Source organism: Blennius ocellaris, assembly GCF_963422515.1.
Source record: "Blennius ocellaris genome assembly, chromosome: 6".
NCBI classification, from domain to species: domain Eukaryota; kingdom Metazoa; phylum Chordata; class Actinopteri; order Blenniiformes; family Blenniidae; genus Blennius; species Blennius ocellaris.
The window spans coordinates 18,122,483-18,145,810 of record NC_137655.1 but is presented as its reverse complement, the minus strand read 5'-3'; the positions used below and the strand labels follow the sequence as shown (position 1 = coordinate 18,145,810).

Sequence of the window (23,328 nt, the reverse complement as noted above, 5' to 3'; positions counted from 1 at the left end):
CCAACTCCGACATATATGTTTGAACAAGAACAAAAACATGACGACTCCTGACAATGCACATTCTCTTCATCCTTAAAAACAGCCAAAACCTTATTTTAAAGAATATTTCAAAACATATGCTTGTTTTTTTTTTTTGATACCCCTGCAGTCCAGAACCCACCTGAAAACCTAAACACAGTGTGGTGCAGTTTGTGGCTGCAAGCAGTTCATATGCACCCGCGCGGCTATTACGGTGTGTACGGTAACCAAAGGAATGTGTCACACTGATGTCAACTTGTTATTTACTTTCCAAATCTGAATGACTGAGCAAGGCGAAAGGAGAATTAATCAACCGCTGTGTGACCAGGCAGGCGAAAAAGAGTCGGGCTTGTGGGGGAGGGGAGCGGCCTGAGAGGCAACACGCTAAACTGTAGTCTCAGCACACTGTGTTTCACACCCAAATATCCCCGTGGTTACACATTCTACCACCCATTTATGGTTTTCTTTCATTTACTAGCCGGCTTTACTGAGCATTTATATTTGTGTATTTTTTTTTTTTTTTTAAGTGGGGTGAAAATATAATGGGTATATGTTGTGGATGCTATCCGTTTAGTTAGTTGAGCTGGTTAGTTGTACTCGATGTGTTTTGAGGGTTTATTAGCTAATCTATAGGATAGGCGGTGTTTCCAGTATTCAGGTTTAAGGTCAGTTAGCCTTGCACACCCCCGCCTCCCTCTCTCTCTCTCTCTCTCTCGCCCTCCTTGCCTTTCTCTACCTCTCTCTTCCTCTCTCTCTCTCTCCGCCTCGCCGCTGTCTCCTTCACGTTGCAGCTTCTCAGTGAACGATAAAACTCCTCCAGAGTAAAAACCTGCAGCCTCCCCACCGCCACAAACCCCGGGCCTATTCCAACTTTTTCTCCCCCCTTTTCCTTTTTTCGTTTTTTTTTCTCCCCCCTCCCTCCCTCCCCCTTCCCTCCCCCCTCTCCACCTCACCACCACCACTACCCCCACCCCCCCACCCACCCACCCCCCACACCCGAGCACGGCGGGGGGATTTAGCCGACAGTGAGTCACAGAGCCGCGGTCGGAACTTGAAATATGACGGTAATCAAAATGGGAGGAAAGTCGCTGCGAGCCTGCTGAAGTTGGAGGTTTCTCCTTGTGGAAGAGGAAGAGGTGGCGGCGGCGGACACCACGAGTTCACTCTGACAACAAAAGGTAAAAAAAAAAAAAAAAAAAAGCCCGGGGAGGGTCGGTGGTGGTGGAGGTGGAGGTGGAGGGGGGGGTGGAACGACCGGGTCGGACCGCACCGGCCCGGTCCGGGTGTGTTTTGTTTTGTTCATGTGGACGGAGGGGATAACGATTTAGTAGAAACGGGTGATTACTGTGTAGATTACGACGCTAGATTAGGAGGTTGCCGGGGACGTAGCTTAGTCACCCATTGACTCCACACGTGTGCTGATTCTCCTGCCCCGCGTCCTTTAATCTCCTTTATTTGATTTCAGCTTGTTGCTTATTTCCTCCCCATGTTTATAAACAACCGCTCCTGCTATCGTGTGTTGTTTTTTTTTTTTTTTTTTTAACGCTCACATTGAAACCTTCTGAAGCTGAGCTACTTTAACAAATGCAACAACTTTAAAATGTGTGATTGTTTTTTGTTTTTTGCCTTATTCAATGGGGGGGGGGGGGGGGGTGGTGGTGGGGGGATAAATACCCTGCTTCTTCTTCTTAAAGCACACGAGAGGATTCAAGACAATAAGCCTGAGTTTGAGTGAATGATACATATTTATATTGCCATGCAGACCCAGGAGACGCATGTGTGGGGGAGGGGAGAGACATTCAACTGTACGAGACACTGCCACCAGTTTCAAGGGACAGTTCATGTTACTGTAGAACTCCAGTGTTTACTGCTGACTTTGTCTCAGCTTTTAGCTGTCTTCACGCATTTAAAGCAGGCATCAGAGACACATGTTTAATGTAAAGCTCATTAAAAAAAAAAGCATCCACACAATGAAATCAGCTCATTGGGGGTGGGGGGGTGCAGAAAGCTTGTGCGACTTGTACAGTAGCCTTATTTCCTTCCAGCAGTCCTTGGCTGTTCCCCTGTACTTCAACGCAATAATGGGATCCAGCATGCAGACTCGCAATTAAGACGTCTGGTTGGCCTCAGAGAATCAAAGTGTTTATTATCTCTTATTATAGCAACGCATGAGGGGGATTCAGATGAGCTGAAATACTCCCTTCTATTCCAATTGCTGTCTAACCTCCTTCTATTTCAGTAGCCCCAATTGATTGATGCCACAGTGGTGGGCCCTGGCCTTTCTATTACCTAGTGCTTGTAATTGTGTGTTGTTCACTCACTGTATCTGTCATTGTTGAGTCAGTGACTTCCAGAAGAGGTCTGTTTTACAGGGGGGGGTGCACTGAAGAGACACTCTGGTGAAAAGACAGACTATTTGGCTGTTCTGTCCTCTTTTCTTTTCTTTTTTAAGGTTTCCTGTTGTTAGTTATAGATTCCAGGCTCACCTTCACTAGTGTCATTACCACAAAAAACACCAATGAGTTTATACGCTGGGCGTGCATGGGCTGTGGTAATAATTCTAGATCATCGTTTATTGCCTTCGCCCGAGGATGTATCGTAGCACTGTGGTTATGCAACAAGGCAGTCATTTACAAAAAAAAAAAAAAAAAATCAAGACGAAATGAACGAGGACAATCACAAGTATGTAAACTGTTCTAATAAATCTGATAGTGTAGTTAGTTACCTAATCCTTAAGCACCTTTCAGTTGTCTTGTTGGCATTGGAAGTGAAGAGGTAGCTGCAATACTCCTAGGTTTTCTTATATTTCATTTTGGAAAGTCAACACGCAGCTGTAACCAAGTACACATTATGAATTAGGTTAAACCATTTGTTTGTAAATAGTGGCTCATTGTTGTTTCCTCCCGGACATATCGGCACTGTTTTGGTAATAAAACTACCGCTTAATGTATAGTTAATGAAGATGGCACGTGAAATGACATGCGAGCGTGTATTGAGAGATTTCATGATGCAATGGGAAGAAATGGAACACAATTGATCACTTGCATTTACTAATATTCCACATATCCCACGAACAAGTCAAGTGTGGTGGCTCCTCTCACAGTTTTGTCCCTTGGCATGGGGACTTGCTCTGAACTCTTAATTGCTGCCATTAGAAAAACAGGTTTAGTGCTGCCAGTTAAATGAACAATAGCAGTTTGACTTATGACATCCTAACCTTTTACGTTTATTGATTTCTAAATATGTTCAGCTTAATGTCCTGTTGCGAGCTCATCAAGACGATCCATATTTACATAGAATGGTGTCAGAAATGATAAGATATTTAAATGCGTGCACTCAGAATTACGAATATCGAAGCTTTCGCTGTCTTTTGATTGATCTGGGGTTTTTTTTGGTAGATGGACACAGTCACCTTTGTACTGTATCCTCGGAGGGCACGGCTGAATGATGTTGTTAGCTCACAGGTTATTGTTTGTCTGCCTCTTCCTCCGTGACAGAGTCTTGGATGAAATGTATTGTCTTTTTCACCGCTTGTGTGGTCTCGGCTTTAGAAGAAGAAAAAAAAACAAAACCCCAACCTGATGGCTTACAATATGCGAAGAATCATATCTGATTTACGTGATCGCTCTTCCGCCTTCCTTTTTAAATTGATTTCTGATAACCCACTCAAACTTAACTACTGTGGAGAGCCGGTGCACAGAAGAGACTGGAAGCAGATCCATACCACATTGTGTTTGATTGTGTTCAAAACAGAAATGTTTCCGCTGCTCAATAAGTAGGGCAAGGAAGTCCCTGAGAAAGCCCGTTGTCAGCTTTGTGTCGCTGCATCGTGGTCTCTGTATCGGGCTGTCCAAATATTTCTGTAGCAGTATTTATTTATGATAGGCCATGGGGGGAGGTGAGCCTTTCTCTCCCTCCAAAAGAGACATGGAGTGTTCATGGGCTGCCAGCCAACTGGCAGACTAGTGGTTACTCTGAAATAACACCCATACAAGTACTGGCGAGCTGAAGGCTGCAGCTATTTATTTGGGTATATTTTGGAGTAAAGGCGGCGCTGTTTATCATTGAGCTAGTGGTCGTGGCGCTCGGGATTCTGGGCCCTTGTATATTTTGAATTTAAGAAGCGGACCGTATTCGCGCGTCTCAGAAGATGTGTTGCGCAATGACTTATCTGGGGTTTCACGCAGTAGTGTCTGATTGATCTTATTTTTTTGAAAGCGTTTTCAATAGCAAGTAATGCAGTAAAACGTACATTTTCCTCGTCGACAGTCTTTAGGTGTGTCTGCCGATCGTAAGTCGTGTGTGTGAACGGAGTTGTATCGAGACATTGTTACAGCTGGGGGATGACTGTTCAGGAAGTTGTGCAAGCTCTTGCATGCCAGAGCGAGAAACGTCTTTACTTAAGGTTATATTGTGTTATTGCTCGGTTCTAATCTTCTTGCCCCATCCTGATTCAGCCATGTAACCTTATCTGGTGTTTTGTGGAGCAATGAAGATAAATATGGGCTCATAAAACATGCCTCTATAACCTTGCATGCTGAGAACACTATATAGAAGTATGACTTTCACACACTTTTGGTTCAGAACTGTAAAAAAAAATAACCTGTGGATAGGAGTAGTATTGCTGAGGTTTGTTGTGCACACGAGATGGTGCACATGTGACGGAGATCTCAAAACTCAGAAAAATAAACAAATAAACTAGGGTTTGATCGTGTACGTTTTACCGACGTAGTATATCGCATATCTACGTTTTTGATTTAGGGGAATTTCAAACGTTTTTCATCGAAGAATTTGAGCTTCTGTAATTCGATTGGCAATCTTTTGGTGGTAATGCTGAATGCAGTTGGGGTTTTTGCATAAAACGAGCGACCGTTATATATCGACCGTTCACCAACAACGTTGCACGTGTCGATTAAGATTTTGGATTTCGGAACCAAATAACGCCAATATGGTCAGTAACGTGCAATGCATGGGCATGAGTCCATGTTACCTGTATGTGTCCGTATCAACTGATTTTTTTACACGTTTCCTCCGTCTTGTTTATAGTAGGGCAGGTGCCGTTTTGCAGATTGTCATCTTAATCCTCACCAAAAAAAACTCGTTGCCAACTGTGCACACACTTGTGTGATGTTGATTGTGGTGGACTGAATGGTAATGTAGCTTTATTATTTTGAGCTGCATCCACCTATAATGTGCTATGTCACCATTACCTGATCCAAGATTAACTTTTGTCTGCGTGACTACAATGTGAAGTGTTTCTACAGGATATGCCAGCTATTATAACTTGGTTACATAACATGGTTTAATGTGCCTTAAGGTGTAACTTTGCCATTAAATTTGAGATGCCAGCGTTTGTTTACAGTGGCTTTCTCCTCCGGAAATGTTATTTAAAAACGAACGTTCAAAAGAACCATTATTTAACAAGAAATGTTCAACTGAATGAATAGGACAAATATAGCAGTGTTGCATTAATACGATTTTGTAGCAAATTATGATGTACTTAGGCTGGTCATTTAAATTCACTGAGTCAGAACAGAACTGGCTTTTTATCTGTAATTTTCTCCTCAGGATGGCAAATGTCTCCTCACACCTTCAAGCCTCACTGCATATTACCGAACTGACATTTTCTGTCAGTCTCAACTTGAATTCTTTTTAGTTTTTTCCCTTCCTTTTTTATGCCTGTTCTTGTTGCATTCAATGGTTATCTGTATACCGTGTTATTGTTTCAGCTCTTAGAGCAGGTTCCATCGACGGGGGGAAAAATGTGAATGGTGGCTTTGAGCACAGTGCTGTGGAAACAAACCGACCTTCTGTGAAATGACAGTGAAAGTTTCAGGTTTGCTGCAGCACAGTTTGTAATTTTCTCCTCCTTGTAGTTTGAAACCAGTCGGCGTCACACCGCAGACTTACCCTGCCAGTGGTGAACAATGGGGTTGTACATGAGTGTAATCCTGGCACCATAAAGACCTGTTCTACACTTAGTCACAGTTGCATATAATTACTTGGTGTTAATTAAAACGTTCTTGGTTCCCAAGTGAAATATTAGCCCGTAAAGAGGCCTATATTTTTGCTGCTTTTAATTTAACAATAGCAGCAAAAGGTCTCAGAAAGGCGGTGCTATTAAGGGGGAAAAAACCCCCCCAAAACAAATTCAGGTATCAGTGGTCTTTTGAAATGAATATCCACACTTAGGAGAGGAAATTAGACATAATCCTATACTTTTATTCAGTCAAATGGTGACGGAGGTAAAGGAAGCACGGTTGCTAAGAAGGGAAATATTTGGTGTGTCGTATTAGTGTGGCATTGTGTAAAGACAGAGTGGAGGGAAGGCTCAGAATGGAGATCAGTATTTCAGCACACTTGTCTGCCTTTTTTTTGTTTGACCCTGATGTCAGATGGAAGGAAAGCTCAAGGAGAGCGGGCGGGGGGGTGGTGGGGGGGGTGTATTTAGGGTGGCATGAGCAGCTGTTGACAGAGAAGCGAGATCTTCTGGTCTCCATAGCAACACTTGTATTGCCCACACTGGTTTGTCTCTGTGTTTACAGCTTATTTGTGAAATCCTCGTCTCGATGGGGGGGGGGAATTGCCAAGCTGAGGTCTCTCTGTTGACTGTTGTCGTGGCAAGAACGCTTTATTCCTTGTTCTACTATTGAACGTATGAATCAGTTGCTCAATATTTAAAAAGAAAAAAATGATACGATACTTCCTTTTTTTCACGTAGCGGAACTGTTATTTTGTGAAAAGCGTGCTAAAATGGAGCGGAGCGTACAGTCCCACCAAGATGTAATACTTTCAGTTCCTGCCAGTGTGGGAGACAATAGCCATTTTACAATATGTCAATACAGCCAGACGAAGGCCAAACGCTCCCTTCATTATTCAACAGTCGTTTTTGATCAGATAGCGCCGATCATTTACTCTCAAATTCTAAAACGGCACATGGGGACTTGTGGCTCTTTGTCATGTCAAGCAAGATAAAGTTAGTATGCACTGGCCTAGATTTGAAGCTGCTGCGTTTTAGAAAACGGTAGTGAATATAATTCATTGTGTTGCTGCGCATTCATTGTCCCTGATGAACCAAAATGGAGGAATGCATTATCCTGTAGTGTTCCAGCACACGCGTGCAAGTTCTCCCAGTGAATAGAGGCTTGTTATTTATTGTTCAAGAAAAATGCTAAATCTGACATATAGAGTGTGGGTTTCTGCTGTGTGCTTTACGCGAGCCATAAAGACGCAGAAATGGGCTTGTATATGTGTATGCTGCCCTTTGCATCTAAAAAAACCTTGTGTGTTCCAGTCTCCTCCACACAAAGTACTTATGTGCCACCCACCCCCACACAGCCGTATACACATGCATGCCCCACAGCGGCTGGTTCCCTGTGTGCTCGCATGCATATATGAAACCAGGTTATTTGGAGAAACCCAAATGAAATGGAGCGTTTTTTTGACTCGCAATAACCTACTTCCTGGGTCTTTACGTGTCGCTTCTCAAGGATCTTACTCATCTCCCACTTCCATCAGGTTAATGAAGACCAGCATAGTAAAGGTTTAATGTAATAATTTGTCATAGTTGCGTGACTAAATGAGGCGTCTGTCTCTGCCAGGATGACCGATGTAACCATTCCAGCCCGAGCTCTTAACCAGTGTATTATAAACTGCGACATCTGCGATTAAGGTTGGCACCAAAAATATGACTGGGGCAGAAAAAAAAAAAAAAAAGGACAAAAATCTACATTTGTGTGGGCAGGGAGCTCTGCACATACACACCAATGAATGGGCACGACGATGCGCCCACTTCTTTCAAGGCACCAGTTGTACAATTACTGCATGTTTGCATGGATACTCTCATTTACATATGTTTAATTTCATGTCACTTCAGTCTTGACTTTGAATCAAATAATTCGGGATATAAAAACACAGGAGGATCAATCATTTCAGTTCCTTTTTCTCCATGTTGGAGAATTACAACAGTCAGACTCTGCCTGTCTTCCTTTTTTCTTTGTTTTAGCATTGTTTTGTTCCTCTTTATGCCCGTAATGTCCACATGAAAAGAGGTTTGATTTTTTTTTTTTAAAAGCCCCGGTGCTCTTCTTTTTGAAGAATTTCACACCGCTGCTGCAAATGCTGTTTATACCAAAAATACAAAGTGGCGGCAATATGCAAGTGGGAGTTGTCATTTTCGCTTGATGTTAATGAGTTCGGCATGAGGGACGATTGTAGTTCCTGACGCTCCCAATGGGACCGCGATCGTGGCGAATCCTTCTGCGACCGCGGGCATCTGTCACCGCCCTTCGTTTGGGATCCGGGTGGGAAAAGAGCGCGCACACTTATTGTCTGTTTTGCCGCAATCTATTGGCGTATCGCAGATCTGGGCCCATTGGAGTCTGGAACCACCATGGGATCAAGGTGTGTTCGCAGGGGCTGCGCTAACAATAAATGTGCTCGGTAATCCTCTGCGCCGACGACCTTTTCCATTGTAAACTAATGAAAGACACAGTAGGCCAGGCCTTCCGATTCCAGCGGTGGCCCGCCATGTGCCACGGAGAGGCGTCGGTCTGCGGATTTTCATTCCAGCCGATTACCTCTGCAGGTAATTTCACGTGTGAGTTATTCCCATCCGAGAAAAGGCGTATTAATCAGAGGGTGGAGTCTTCCGTTTGGAATGAAAAACCTGCACACTGTTGTCTTTCTTGGCACGCGGCTAGCCACCACCGCTGGTAAACATTAACAGTGTTACCACCCATAGGAGGCGTGGGAGAGGTGTTTCCCCTGGAGACTGGCGGCTACCATCCCCCCCCCACCGCTCGCTGACCTACATCGGCTGTCGCTAAATGACTCACTAAGAGAGGCAAAGGACAATACACAAATGGTTGTTGTGATTACCTGTGTGGGGATCATTATTTATCACCCCGCTACCCGTCCACCATCCCCCCACTCCCGGTTCCCTTCCCCCACACGCCGGCTCCCTCTTTTTCTCTCACACTCCCCTCCCCCCGCCAAGACTGCAGCCCAACCAGAAGCTTCAAAGGCGGGTTTTACTCAGCAGAGCAGTTCAAGAGAAAATGGCTGCTGTTTCCAGGTCTTGTTTGCACATCTGTCAGAAGGTGACCGTTCAGGAGAAAATGGGCTTCGTGGTATGCAGGCGTTCAGCTTCTGTTCTTCTAAAAAAACCTGCATGTGAAGGAAATTACTGGATCTGTGTTATTATTTTTTTTGTCTGTACTCGGAAGTGTGTACGTTCACAGAGCGTTTTTGCCTTTATTTCCACAATCATTCCATACAACAGTTCCCCGTCGTCTGTTATGCATCAATTCACAGTGGCACGGTTGCTTTAAGCAGACGCGTATGAATCCAACACATTCAGTTTGCCGGTGTATTTTTTTTTCATCTTTCTATTCCAGTCTCTTGCTTTTTTTGGGGGTGTATTTGTGTATGGTATATTAGTGCTGTGTTGTTGGGTCTTGTTTTTCTTTTATATTTAGCTCCCATAACACAAACCAGCAGATAACTGAACTAGTTCTCTTCCCACAGATTGTCCTAGCTTGAACTAGACATTTCACAATCAAACAAGCATGTATACAATTGGTTTCAACAACATACACGCCCTGTCGCCTTATTAGAAAGATATTTGTTATTCCTTGTTGCTCGACGTTTGTTTATTTGGGTGTGAAATGTACTATAAAATCGTCTGGATTGGTTGTGAGATTTCCGACCACATGATATTTTCTGGAACGTGTCCTTACCTGTGTTTGGTAGAGAAATAACTCTTTTTGTACAGTCTCTGTTCCTGAAAGTGCTTTACTTTCATCTCTGGAAACATTCAGTCAAAACACACAAAATTAGTAAACAAGTAAATTTTCTTAACATGTACTGCTAGCTGTTTGGGGATTGTTGTTTTTGCCGTTCAAATCAATTTTTCTTCTGTTTAGAGACCAAGTCTCTGTCCACACGAGCCAAAATTATCTTTCCTTCCTCTCCAGTGTTCTCAAAATCAATTCCATCGTACGTCACGATGAACACAGCTCTACACTGTCGTACGTGTGCCAGGCCTTTAGTGGGCGCTGTTACTCACCAAATACGCCACAAACACAGAAGACACCGAGACCACAAACGGCGGGAAGAATAGAATGCTCCTGCTCCTCCTCGTACTCAAGAAATCCAACATATCACCTTATTAAACGTACAGCTATCAGGAGCTTCTGCAGCACGGCCTGGAGCATGGAGTCCGCCATTGTTGTGGTTAATGAGTGACACCTTGCATCACGGAGAGGGTCATGGCGGGGGAGGAGATCATTGTTTTTCGCAAATTTGCAAAAGACTTCACAAAGGTATTCATTGGACCTGTTCACTCATCAGATGTACATTTGTGATCACGATTTAGAAACATGGACTATCTTGTGTGCTTCCTTTATTTTCATGTGTGCAAATAAATCTTCAGTTTGGTTGTGAGACTACCTACTGAATAATATGTTGTGTGTAGGCGGTTTGACACACCCTTCATTGAAGGTTATTGGTATGAAAGAAGTGAGGAAATGGTGAAAACCATTGACCATGGTCACGTGACTTCTTGTGGTTCAACACAAGTCTTTTTCAAACGTGTGCACTTTTGTTTGGACTTGTTTCAGAGCTCACATTGACCGTATAGATTCAAATTTAATTGTGTTTGTCAGATGCAGTTTGCACGCAGGACAAAAAACAGTCTAAACAAGTTTGCGACGACAGCTGGAAGATGTTTTATTATTTGGGTTAGACTGTGGCCTTGGGCCATTATGTATTCAGGTGCAGATTCGAATGGAGCCCATGCAAGCTTGCTGGTGCAGTTAAGTAATTGTCACAAGAGTGCAGTAAACATCCTGGAGTTAATTCTAATGACGCTGATGTTCCCAGCAGGGGTTCTCATCAATGACCCGTTAGGTGTGTTTTGTCTGTTAGCTCCTGGTTTTATCATTGTTCTCTGCAGTTCGCCCGTGGGAAACATTATTACTGATATGAATGTGAACTGGTTGGCTTGAGAAACGTTTTTGTCATTTGGCCATGCAGGCACAGTACACTGAATATGGAGTGGAATGTTACAACTCACTTGTGATGAGTCCAAGAGACCATACGTTTGAAGTGTTGGAAGCTACCAAAACAGTAAGTTCACAAAATATGGAGAAATACAAAATTGGTAATACTTTGGTATATTTATCAGGTTTTGTTTCTTGGAATAGAAGTGCATCGTGGTGGTGTTTTGCCATACTGAAAACTGCAGTTCTCTTTTTGATTCTATTAAATGGCTGATTGTGATTGACGGTGCTGTTGTTTAATTCACCAGTTGACAGCTGTGAAAGGACTGTTGGAGAGATGTGCTTATTTGCTGTGATCCTTCAGCAGCAAACAAATATATTTGTAGTCTGTGCAAATTTCATGCAGACCTGAATGGAAAACAAATTGAACTGTTAAACATGTGGTGCAGAACATCCCAGAAAGACTGTTTTGTGGAGCTCGGCAGCCTGCAAATCCCTGCATCAGTACCGAGGTTCAGCCCCTGTTTGCACACCGTTTCAAGTGAAAACCCATCGTTTTTGCATTTTTGCTCCAAAGAAGTTTCACGTTTTCACAGTAAAGTTTTGGGAAAAAAAGATGTCCGTTTACACGGAAACAGCAGAAACCCTGAAAATCATAGCCCCGTAATAAGCAGGGCAGGCCAGGGGTTGGCGCCAATGGTTTTTCTTGTAATGAAACCACACACACATACGTGCAGAGAACAATGCGCTTTAAATGTTAACAGTGGAGAGTATCCAACATTTGTATGGACAGATGATGCAATGCTATTAGTGCAGAATCTCAAGTGTAAAGCTACCCATATAGATTATAAAACTACAATATAGACTGGAAGTCACGCCACGCCATGTTTGTTATTGTCCATCAACTCATGCATGAGCAGAAGAACTATTTACCACGGCCGTGATGCGCATGCACACAATCGCAGCTCTCCCACCGTCGACTCGGGGCAGGTCCTGAGCATTTTCAGAAAGTTCCACCGAATGGGCCACTTCTTTTAACAAGGGAGGTTTTACTCGTATTCAGACTAGATTCAACTGTTTGATGACGCTATGACATTGAATGCTTGTCATTAATCCATCGTAGTGTTCCCAAAACTAATGCTGGAGTCCAATTTATATTATAATCATGAAATATTGCCGAACTAACTAATTCATTGGAATACTATTAAATGACACTATGTTGTTGATTATAATCCAAAAGATTTTTAGATCATTTTCCCCAGTACTGTACAGCTTCAGTGTGTTAACGGTTAACACCTTGTTGACCCTGTTCAATGAATGAGATTCAAATCATTATGTGCGCGCATGTACATTGGCTTTTCACTCCTCCAAGGCACTTATTATTTGTATTCAGCTCATTTCCAGCTGGTGCCTTGTTTGGCTGAATGCAGAGAAGATGAATGGTCTTTTGAAATTGCGGCATACGTGGCTGGAGCGTGTAGGTTGTGGATTTCTACTTAAGACCTCACAACGTGGCGTGATTCATATTGCTATAGCAACTCAAGCAATGTGAATTAGTTACTGTGTTGTCCTTGGAGCTCGCCCGTGGTATAGCCATGTTGATTTTATTGGCTTCCACCTGAATCACGGCCCTGTAGTGACATTTAAAGTCGTCATTGAGATGCAACAATTGCAGTGAATTTGGTTAAAAGTAGATAATTAGACCAAAAATAATGAGTTTAGGTGATTTTTTTTTCTCCATTTGGAGGCTGTACTTTGTGATGATCACTTGAGTAGATAAACCTTAAACCCATTGCCGAGGTCAGCATATTGTGTGTTTGTCTGTGAGGCCCATTGTTTGGTCAGTGGAGACCTGAATGCCCAGGGACTTGTGTAATGGATGGTGGCATCATGGGCCCATCTGATAGAGGGATTACTGTTGCTGCCCCGTGTTGACGGGCCCCGAGCCCCTCCGGGCCGTCTGTTAATTACGTTTCCAGTTGTTTGGTATGTGGCTCGTTGCAGCCCTGGGCACAGTGGCTGCCATGCTTTGATGTGGCGAGACCTCCCTAATCCCACATGTAGGCTAATGAGCTAAAGAGAAGCATGTTGGCGGTGGTCAGATCAGGGTACAGTGGCAAAAGTAGACCGGCTTACTGTTGTTTTGTCTTTGAAGGGGCTTTCATCTTAGAGGCAGATTTGGGCGCTTATGCAACAGATAAGCGGAATACCAAATCCATGCTTTATGGTCAGTGTTATTTCAGTGACCGTTCTGTTGTTTTATGGCGACGTCGCCCTCGTTCTACCTGAGCAGTAACGTTATTTTGTCCATAAACGTAAAGAAACATCGTTTCCCGGTTGCAGAGATGGTTGCACATCCAGTCCTCGACATGTACGCGGCAATACAATGGAGGTAGACTCCATCTGAAAGAATATACCAAGGTGAAACTGTGAATAATTCATGTTGAGTAACATGTTCAACCCCTCTGGCTCTATGCCCACTTGTAATTGGGACAACACCATCCTCTGTCTATTTTGCTCGATCTCTCTTGTTGCTACGTTACCAACGGGATTCTTGAGTGGGTCTGGACAGTGTTTAGAATGAAAGTTGGATCGACACACAGGCTTCATACCTGACGCCACCCCTTTATTTCTCTTTGTGTTCTCAGCAAAATTCCCATCCCCGCACCTCTCAGTGGGAGAGCAGGAAATGATAATATACGTCTGTCTTGACTCATTCCTCGATTTCAGTTTTGCACTCCTCTGTCCGTGTGCCTATATCATTTCTTCCCTTTGTGCGCTGTGCGTTTGTGCTTATTTTCATTATGCTCGTGGGTGTATATACAGTGTTCTTCCAGCACCGTTTACGTAAGGCGGACAAAACATATGTGTGAGCCATTAGGACACGGTCAAATTGGCAGTATTTCTACAGTGTTCAGTGGCTTCTTATTTCTATGTGAAATGTTAACAAAGCACTGCTGAAACACCTGTTTCTTAAAGAAATACCTCAGAGGAGAAGATTGGGTTGGCTGTTGTGACTAATTAGCCTCCTGCTCCCTTTTGTAATTTATTACATGGGCAGCAAGCTAGCATTTAATATCCTTACTGCTTCATCAGGGCTCCCTCCATCTCGAGCTGGCCGGGCCACCAAAGCAAAAACACCATTCGGATCACAGTGGAAACCAAATGAATATAGACACTCCCATTAGGACTGAGAACTGAGCCTGTAAATACTCAAATTCACCATTAAACATGCTTCTGAGGTTAAGTATCCCAGACATTCACATTCGAAAAGTAGGGAACCGTGCAGCAGTGAGGGAGAACGAGCTGAGGCTGAAATCCAGGGCTGCCCTGCCTGCGTGCTTGTGCGTCTTCACATGACCGCATCACCAGGCAAACATCGGGTCAGACTGCTACTGTGTGCAGAATTAGTTTCTATTTTTACTCGGAATATGAAGGAGACCGTGTTTGTCGAATGCCATATGGTTCGGGAAGACAGACGCGTGCCGAGACCGCAAGCCTGAATGTTAATGTGTGCTCTTGTTTTTGATTATTTTTCAGGAGTGAGCTCAACCTTCCCACAGACCTCCTCCTCCCTTTTCATTGGGCTAAGATGAGTATTACCAGTGACGAGGTCAACTTCTTGGTGTACAGATACCTCCAAGAATCAGGTTTGTCTCTCAAGTGTTTCCTAAACACCCCATTGCTCCTTATTGTGAATTCAAATGAATGCTTGGCCTCGTACGTTGCGTAATGTTTTGTTAGTTGTTTTGTTTTTTTTCCACTTGAAACTGCAACGATTTATTTTTTTTGATGTCTTTGTTTAATTATCATGCATAAACCAATCACATTTAATACCAAATAATATAAACCCAACCGTTCTCCACTGGAATGTGAGCGCTTTGTGGCCACAAAGATTATTACTCCGACATATTGTTCATTCTTCTGGATCCTTTGGATTTGGAGTTGGTGGTTGAAATCTTAGCTGCTGTGTTTTATGACTGTTTATTGAGACTAAGTCTGAATCCATCTGGCAGAGTTCAAGTTCCTCGCAGCTCTTAGGGGGTCAACATTGACATTGGTATAAATTATTATGCTCTCAAATGTCATACTTGTTATGCCATTTGGTCGTTCTGTTCAATTACAGTCCGCTTTGTTTGGATCGGACGGGACTTTTCCTTTGAATATTTTGAGTTGTGTGTTTGTGCACATCTTTTGCTCGGCACACCTAATGAATGTGAATGATGTCTTGTTTTCAGGTTTCTCCCACTCAGCATTCACCTTTGGCATCGAAAGCCACATCAGCCAGTCGAACATCAATGGAACGCTAGTGCCCCCTGCAGCCCTCATCTCCATCCTGCAGAAAGGGCTTCAATATGTGGAGGCAGAAATCAGCATTAATGAGGTGAGGGGCCAGGGACATGCCGTTACCGACTCCCCCACACGTCTTCCGCTGCCTAATGATACAAAGACAGACTTTGATCTCTGAGTCACCACATCTGAGCAACTGTAAATGCTTTTCACGTCGTCGGCATCCTCACGCCGGCGGAAACACCGAAGCCTGTTTGTGAACGATAATTAGGGAGACCACTCCCCGCCTCTACGACTGACCACTGTCTGGGGATGTAATTTGAAGAGGTCCTAATGTTGAAATCCCGCCTTCTCCTCCCGACAGGACGGCACCGTCTTCGACGGCCGGCCGATCGAGTCGCTGTCGCTCATCGACGCGGTGATGCCAGACGTGGTGCAGACGCGGCAGCAGGCTTTCCGTGATAAGCTCGCCCAGCAACAGGCTGCCTGTACAATAGGCCCGTCCACCTCCGGGAACCAGCCCAATGCACCAAAGAACGGCGAGGCCACCGTCAACGGGGAGGAGAACGGGACTCATAACATGAGTAAGTACAAACGTTTCACGGCAGACAACAAGCCGCTCTTCTGAACTGCGTTTTATGGCGCAGCGCTGCCGTGACACACCCACCAGCTTTTTCTGCCCTTGATAACAAGTCCCCCAAAAAAAAGAGGTTGCCGTCTCGCACAGGGAAACAAAAAACGGCCTTATTGGCTTTTCAGCAGGATGAGATAACAGCAGTAGTTGTTGTTCTTGTTTGGAGTGAAACCGGAGAGGTGTAGATCAGGTGGAGCTCCAGACAAGAGGAGTAGGTGTTCGTGTCCCAGAGGAATTGAATCCAAAGCTGTGGACGACAAAAGAGCTGAATTTGATGAAGGTTAGAGTGTGGGTGTTACAGGCCCGAAAGGCTGCACATCTCAAGGCTTGGTCTGTTACTCTAAGTACTTTTTTTTTTATAAATTCTGTTTGATCGTCTGCTTTTTGAAGGCTGAGATATATAATAATCGTTCATGATCATGTAAGAAACATTTAGCCTTTGCAAAATCCATATTGCTTCACCTCTCTCACTGCTATGTTAAATATATATCTCTTTTTCCACATTTATTTACAATCCAGAATTCACTTACAGAATTATTATTACAAAAAATATGTATAAAACAAAACAGATGTGTACAATAACTGCTCTCTCAAGCTGTAACACAATCAATATATAATCCCACATTTGGTCAAGTAATACATTAAAAGACCAACCACAATCAAATCAAATCAATTTTCTATTCCGCTTCAAAGCCTTCAGGTTTGAGAAGGCGATCACTGCTAACAATGAAGACAAGCAGGGTAACCCTGGACAGATCAGAGAGACGCAGTAACACACACATTATTAAGCTCACCGATTCACCTCATCTGCATGTATTTGGTCTTGTGGGAGGAACCTGGCGTACGCATGCATCCTGGGGTCGAGCAATCTCCTAACAGAAAGGCCTCGTCCGGACTCCAAACAAGACAATCTATCACATTTATCTATTCATGTTTATGCTTTGTTTTCATTTGCTCATTCAAGTCATTCCACATAAATAATACCAATGGGGGAAGACTTCTCATTTTCTCCAAAGCTCCAATTTGTTCCGCTGCGGAGTAAAAGATCCCCCAACATGCAGCCAGTGTTTATTAAAAATCGACCTCCAGCGTAAAGCAGGACAAAGGTCCTGGAAATGATGGTTGTACCTCCAGATGGAAGGATCTGAGCAACAGTACATCCACAGATCCCCAGCTGAGCTCTCCAAGATGTTTTTATAACCAACATCTGTGCGAGTTCTTTAAAACCCATCTGCAGCCGTTCTGATAGTATCTGATGCTTCACAAACTTCACGTTGCATTTTGCATTCAAGTGATGAAAAATAAAGTCATATCAAATCTGTTTCCCTCGTCCACACCGGCGTAACACCTGTCCAGCGCGTTGTATGTTCTGTGTAAACGCGTCGCGTGCCTCCTCCTCTTCCAGATAACCACAGTGAGGCCATGGAGATGGACGTAGATGTTGAGATACCAGCCAGCAAAGCCACGGTGCTGCGGGGCCACGAGTCCGAGGTGTTCATCTGTGCCTGGAACCCTGTCAGCGATCTGCTGGCCTCGGGGTGAGTTTCTGTAGTGCGCCGAAACCGATCTTAATTCCTTCCGCGATGAGTCACACGCCGCACGAAGAACCCAAGCCAATCTTTTGACCCCTCTCACCGCCTCGTTGCTATTCTGCTCAGCTCGGGGGACTCCACCGCCAGGATCTGGAACCTCAACGAGAACAATAACTCCAACTCCACCCAACTGGTGCTGCGCCACTGCATCCGAGAAGGTGGCCAGGACGTCCCCAGCAACAAAGACGTCACCTCACTAGACTGGAATGTAGGTTTCACGTCATCCGTCCGCCCCCCCCCCACCTTCTTCTTACCTTTTAACCCACGCGGCGAGCAGGCCGAGCAGCTGCGGACAGTAAAGTAACGGTGCCGCTATCTTTCCGTCCAACAGAGCGACGGGACTCTGCTGGCAACAGGCTCATACGATGGATTTGCCAGGATATGGACAAAGGACGGTATGTCCAACAATTGTCACACGCTGTTGGTTCCCTGGTCATTGAGTTTATGGCGCCGTTATTGTGAAGAAAAAAAAATACAGCCTCTGTGACAGTTTTTTTTTTCTTCGTTTGTTTGTTTCAAAAAGTATATGACTCTTGTCCATCAGGAAATCTGGCGAGCACCTTGGGGCAGCACAAAGGGCCCATATTTGCACTCAAGTGGAACAAGAAGGGGAACTGTATTCTCAGCGCTGGCGTAGATAAGGTACTTCACAGAGATCCCCGAAGCATGGATCTGTGTCTCCTACTAATAAAATCCTCATGTTTTCTCTAGTTCTTAGGGGTTTTTTCCTCTTTGATCACCAGCCAGAGGCTCAATCTGTGACATATCATTTCCGTGGCATGAACACACTGCAGTCTAAACTCCGCTGCTATCAGTAGATCTTCAGAGCGGTCAATCCAATACGAAAAACATGGAGACAAGCCTTTTCTGTCATTTCCTTTGATATTTAACTTATGAGTTCAACATATCGTATCATGTCCGAAAATATATATTCATTTTATTTATTTATTTTACAAGGCTTATTTGTCCTGAGAACAATGATTTTTATTTTCCGAAATGCAAGAATATGAAATTTAACTGTACAGAAACTCTTGGGCCTCAGTTACATTATGAGTTTGTTTCTTTACCAAAGAGGTTTGCGATCCTACAGTTAATGAAAGTGAAGGAATACGAATATAGTCATTTGTGGCGGCAAACAGTCTCCTGTTAAATCTCTTTAGCTTTCTGCTTCACTACTTTGTGGGTTGGGCTGCAGATATTCACTCACTCCATCAAAACCCCTCGACATACACATCGTTATACAAGTGATATTCACGCTGTTTAATATGTCTGCTGAGAGCATGCCCCATCTTTGCGACGTAGAAGTTGTGTGCCTGTAAATTAGAACCAACCATCCCAAATATTAAATAATATATTGATGTGAATAAATATTTACTTCTCAGATTGAGAGAAATTAAGGCTCAGATTGTGATTTGAAATTTCAGGGAACCCGACACAAATGTGATTATCATTGAATAATAGTTTTATTTCCACACTTGTAACATATGAACCAAACAGTTCTTTTAAAAAACAATTTCGATAGCAATAATCGTGACTTTAAAGCTAAAATTATAAAGAATGTTTCAGATATATTTGAGTAATAAATATGAACGATTGCAGTTTCTTTGTTTGAATGTTTTGAGATGCAAACGTATGTTTAACATGCACCACATATTGCACTTTGCTTTTATCCTTTCTGTTTCCATATTTTCTAACCTAAGAATTTGTTTCTAAACGTTGCAGTGTCTGACAAATGCAATTTGTTTTCGCAGACGACAATCATTTGGGATGCGCACACAGGAGAAGCCAAGCAGCAGTTCCCATTCCACTCGGGTATAAAAACAATTCCGCCTCACATATATATCGATACGGTTCAACGTGGCTTCCTTTTTTCCTTTGTGGATTTAATGAGCGCGACTCTGTTCATTGCAATGTCTCCCCACAGCTCCAGCACTGGATGTGGACTGGCAGAACAACACCACGTTTGCCTCCTGCAGCACAGACATGTGTATCCACGTCTGTCGCCTCGGCAGCGACCGGCCCCTCAAGACCTTCCAAGGCCACACAGTGAGCGGCTCTGCCATGTTGCTGCCTTTCCAAAGGGCCTCCTCCCTAGACGGTGACGCTAATGACTATTGTGTTTTACAGAATGAAGTTAATGCAATTAAGTGGGATCCGTCGGGTATGCTGCTCGCCTCCTGCTCGGATGACATGACCTTGAAGGTAAGACGCGCCCCTCATTATGAGCCGTCGCTGGGGCAGGCTCCAAGGCCGAACCGTGTTCATTCATACTTTGGTTTAATTTTCTTTTCTTTTTTTTTTTCTTCCCCCACACAGATTTGGAGTATGAAGCAGGAGTCCTGCGTCCACGACCTCCAGGCTCATAGCAAAGAAATCTACACTATCAAGTGGAGCCCCACAGGCCCCAGCACAAATAACCCCAACTCCAACATCATGCTCGCCAGGTAAAGACACGAGTTCCACATGAAAAGCAGCCACCCACATAGATTATCCCAGGTCGGTGTGTGAAGGGCCGATTGTGTACGCTTGAAACTGCACGCCGGTTTAGGAAGGCGATATTGTTTGACTTTCAAAATAAATCATGCAGGAACACTCCCAGCGCTGTGTGGTCCAGACCTTGAATTCAATGTCAATGCAGATTAGCGCTCCACTGACAAACCAGCACACATGTATGACCGAATTTACCTTTCAAAATGAAATTCTGTTTTCTGTCTCATACAAAGCCCCCAGAGGAAGAACAGTTCACGCTAAAACAGACTTAACTGACATTTGCAGTGCCAATAATTAGTTAGCTCTGCGTCTATTTATATTTTGGTGAGGAAGAAGTGCTAATTGAAATTTTTTTGGTGTTACAGTCACGATTTCCACTTCTTTAATCGACACGTTTTCCCCGCCGTGTGAAAGTGTGAGCTTTTTATTGGAGTTTTATCAGTGCGAAGGCACGAATCCAATGAGGATAATTCACACCCGGGCGTCATGATGCAGCGTGATTGTTGCTTGTGCTGGAATGTGGCTGAATCTGGACCTCTGGCGTTTTCCCAGTGCTTCGTTCGACTCGACGGTGCGACTGTGGGACGTCGAGCGAGGAGTCTGCATTCACACACTGACCAAACACCAGGAACCCGTGTACAGCGTGGCCTTCAGCCCCGACGGCAAACATCTAGCAAGCGGCTCCTTCGACAAGTGTGTCCACATCTGGAACACCACGGTGAGGCTCCGCCATTCGCGCCATCCCGACTCGCGGAGGAGGGTGGAGACTTCGTTGGCGTTGACATGAATTTGTCTGTTTTGTTCCAGACCGGAGCGCTGGTGCACAGTTACAGGGGCACTGGGGGTATTTTCGAGGTGTGCTGGAACAGCACCGGAGACAAAGTCGGTGCCAGCGCGTCAGACGGCTCGGTAAGCCAGATGTCTCCGTGTGGCGTTCGCGCCGCCGCGTGCAAAGTGTCCTGAGCATCTCGCTGCGTAAAGTCGCAGCCCCCCCGTCGCCTGAAAGAAATGATTAATCCCTTCTCATTCTTCCCTGTCCAGGTGTGTGTTCTTGATCTCCGAAAATAGCCGACTCGAGACTTTGATGAATCCTGGAATGTGTAGAAATTGCCTTCTTCTGACATCAGCGCACACACTCATCGCTCAAGAAGGGCTGTCGAGGTGAACTGGAAGAGAATCGTCCCGGGAAGCAGCGGCTGGAAACACCGGCAGAATTCAGTGCACCTTACAGTTTGTTCACGTGTGGGTTTTTTTTTACGACGCGCCAATATGAGACCCGACGGAAGGGGCGGCCACCGAGTCCCGGGGACGGGACACAACTCCCCCGGGTGCATCCAAGTTGTAAAAGGTTTCTAAATGAGGAAGTGCAGCGATGCCCGCGGGGGGGGCGCGCTGGTCCAGCTGTTATTCGAGCTGACGTCGGGCTGTAAGGGGTGAAAACACAAAGACCAGTTGAGCGAACTAGAGTGTTAATGAGATACAGGCGTGTCGAGTGTGAGAGGCAAAACAAAAAAGAGAGGGGGGGAGGAAAAAAAATGAAAAAGAATTGTGACAGAAGAGTTGTGGATTTAGATTTCCTGGGGAAATGTTACTTCATGTCCAAGTGAACTGTCTGACAACACGATGAAAGTAACATCAGTACTGAAGCACTGCTGGTGACAGGGTGCTGCACTTCTCAGTGGAGAATAGTTTGTCAAGAGTACTTCTTGCTTTCTTTCTTTTTTTTTTTTTTCCTTTTCTTTTTTTTTCCTTTCGGTCTTATTTTCCACAGATGGACTTTTGAGAGTCAAACTGAATGTGCCGCTACGAGGTAGTTCTTAGCTCATTTTAACATCAGGTCAGCAAAAAGGAAAACCTGCCAAGAAACAGTCCTAACCCCTCGAAAATGACCTGCTCAATTCACTCGAGATTAAAAAAAACAAACAAAAAAAACAAACAGACAGACAAACGAAAAAAAAAAGTCATTTTGTGGACAAGATGTGAAAAGTGCGGTTTACAAAGAGAATTTTCTCCCTTTCTGGATGTAAATTTAAAGAATGTAAAGATATGTAAATTAGATTAATACACAGACTTATATACTGTGTATATATGTTTATATACAGTACACTTTATTGCCATCCTGTAGGGGCTCTGAAGTGGCTAGAGCTGTCGCATCTTTACTGTTAATTCTTGACAAGACCACTTTTTAAGTGAAGTGCATGTCTCATCAGCTTCTGTTGATAGTCCTTTTGAACTTTGATCATTTCTGTTGCATCAACCTGTTTTTTTTTGTTTTTTGTTTGTTCAAACGAGTCACAAATGGCAGCAAGACCTTCAGCAGACCTTGCTTTCCTCTATTGATCACTGGAAGTCATGGAAGAGGCGCGCACCAGCTGCATTCAGGGAATTATCTCGTCAACAGCTCCGGGTGTCGGCAACTCGCTCCTCTCCCGCTCGGCCTGTCGCTCTCGGATCGTCTCTGTCCGCGGAGCAGGACGTCGGAGGCGCAGGAAGAGACGGATCAGCCCAGTTCGGTTAGCGTTACCACAGTTACTACTTGGCACTTTTCCTGCGATCGCTCTTTCGACAACGACCATCTCGTTTTGACCAGAAGGTGGCAGAAGAGTTCTGATTGGGCTTCGTGTTGCCAGCCGGGGCTGGGCTTTCAACAGTGAAACAGCACGCTTGCCTGTCACGAGATAAAAGAGATGAGACTTTCTTTCCAACCAACCCGCCACCACTTTAATTCCTGTTCTCTGGCCCTTCTCACGTTCAACCACAGCAACATAAAGTGCACTTTTTGTGTTCGGAAGTTCAGCAAATGTTCAGATTTAGCTGAAAGTTGAAGGTCCAATTGTTTATTTCTCTCTTTTTTTTCCCTCTTTTTTTTTTTTAAACGTTACAATTAGATGCTGTTGGGTGTTGCATTGTTTCCTGATCTTTTTCTGTTTTGTTTTTTTTAATAATTTGCTGAGAGCCATTATTGTCTGTGTCAGACTGAGAATTGGGCTGTGGGTTGGTGGCCGTTCTTGGCATGCTACAGAGCTCAATATGGAACAAGTGCTGTGACAGCTACCTATCTATCTCTTTTGCGCCCAGTTGGAGGGTGCTTTCACCTGTTTTCAAGACGAAATGTTGAAGTCATTCAGTGTCTCAAAATAAATTACTCTATTTTGATATCAGAAAACACGCTCGTGTCCAGATTTCATGTGGCGTGCAGCGGTCGTCGCCGTGTGTTTTAGTTTGCCATGTTCAGCGTTCAGTCACACCGCGGCCGTGAAAACGAATGGAACGGTATCGCAGCACAAAAAATCTCTGACAA

The 23,328-nt window shown here is 44.3% G+C and overlaps 1 protein-coding gene across 2 annotated transcripts; it reads left to right on the top strand.

The window, feature by feature from the left end:
• The first annotated feature begins 1,044 nt into the window (after positions 1–1,044).
• On the top strand, positions 1,045–23,174 carry tbl1x (transducin beta like 1 X-linked). Of its 2 annotated transcripts, XR_013936645.1 has the most exons (16): positions 1,045–1,196; positions 14,562–14,671; positions 15,260–15,405; positions 15,676–15,895; positions 17,351–17,483; positions 17,604–17,745; positions 17,869–17,932; positions 18,082–18,179; positions 19,289–19,349; positions 19,462–19,583; positions 19,665–19,739; positions 19,854–19,981; positions 20,580–20,745; positions 20,835–20,936; positions 21,069–22,540; positions 22,618–23,174. XR_013936645.1 is itself a non-coding variant. In XM_080497554.1 (15 exons), the coding sequence occupies exons 2-15, from the start codon at positions 14,614–14,616 to the stop codon at positions 21,093–21,095; spliced, it is 1,542 nt and encodes a 513-aa protein (XP_080353680.1). In that variant the 5' UTR covers positions 1,045–1,196; positions 14,562–14,613; the 3' UTR covers positions 21,096–23,174. The 2 variants fall into 2 exon arrangements, 1 of the variants encoding a protein (XP_080353680.1); XM_080497554.1 differs by having other exon boundaries at positions 21,069–23,174.
• Positions 23,175–23,328: the final 154 nt, after the last annotated feature.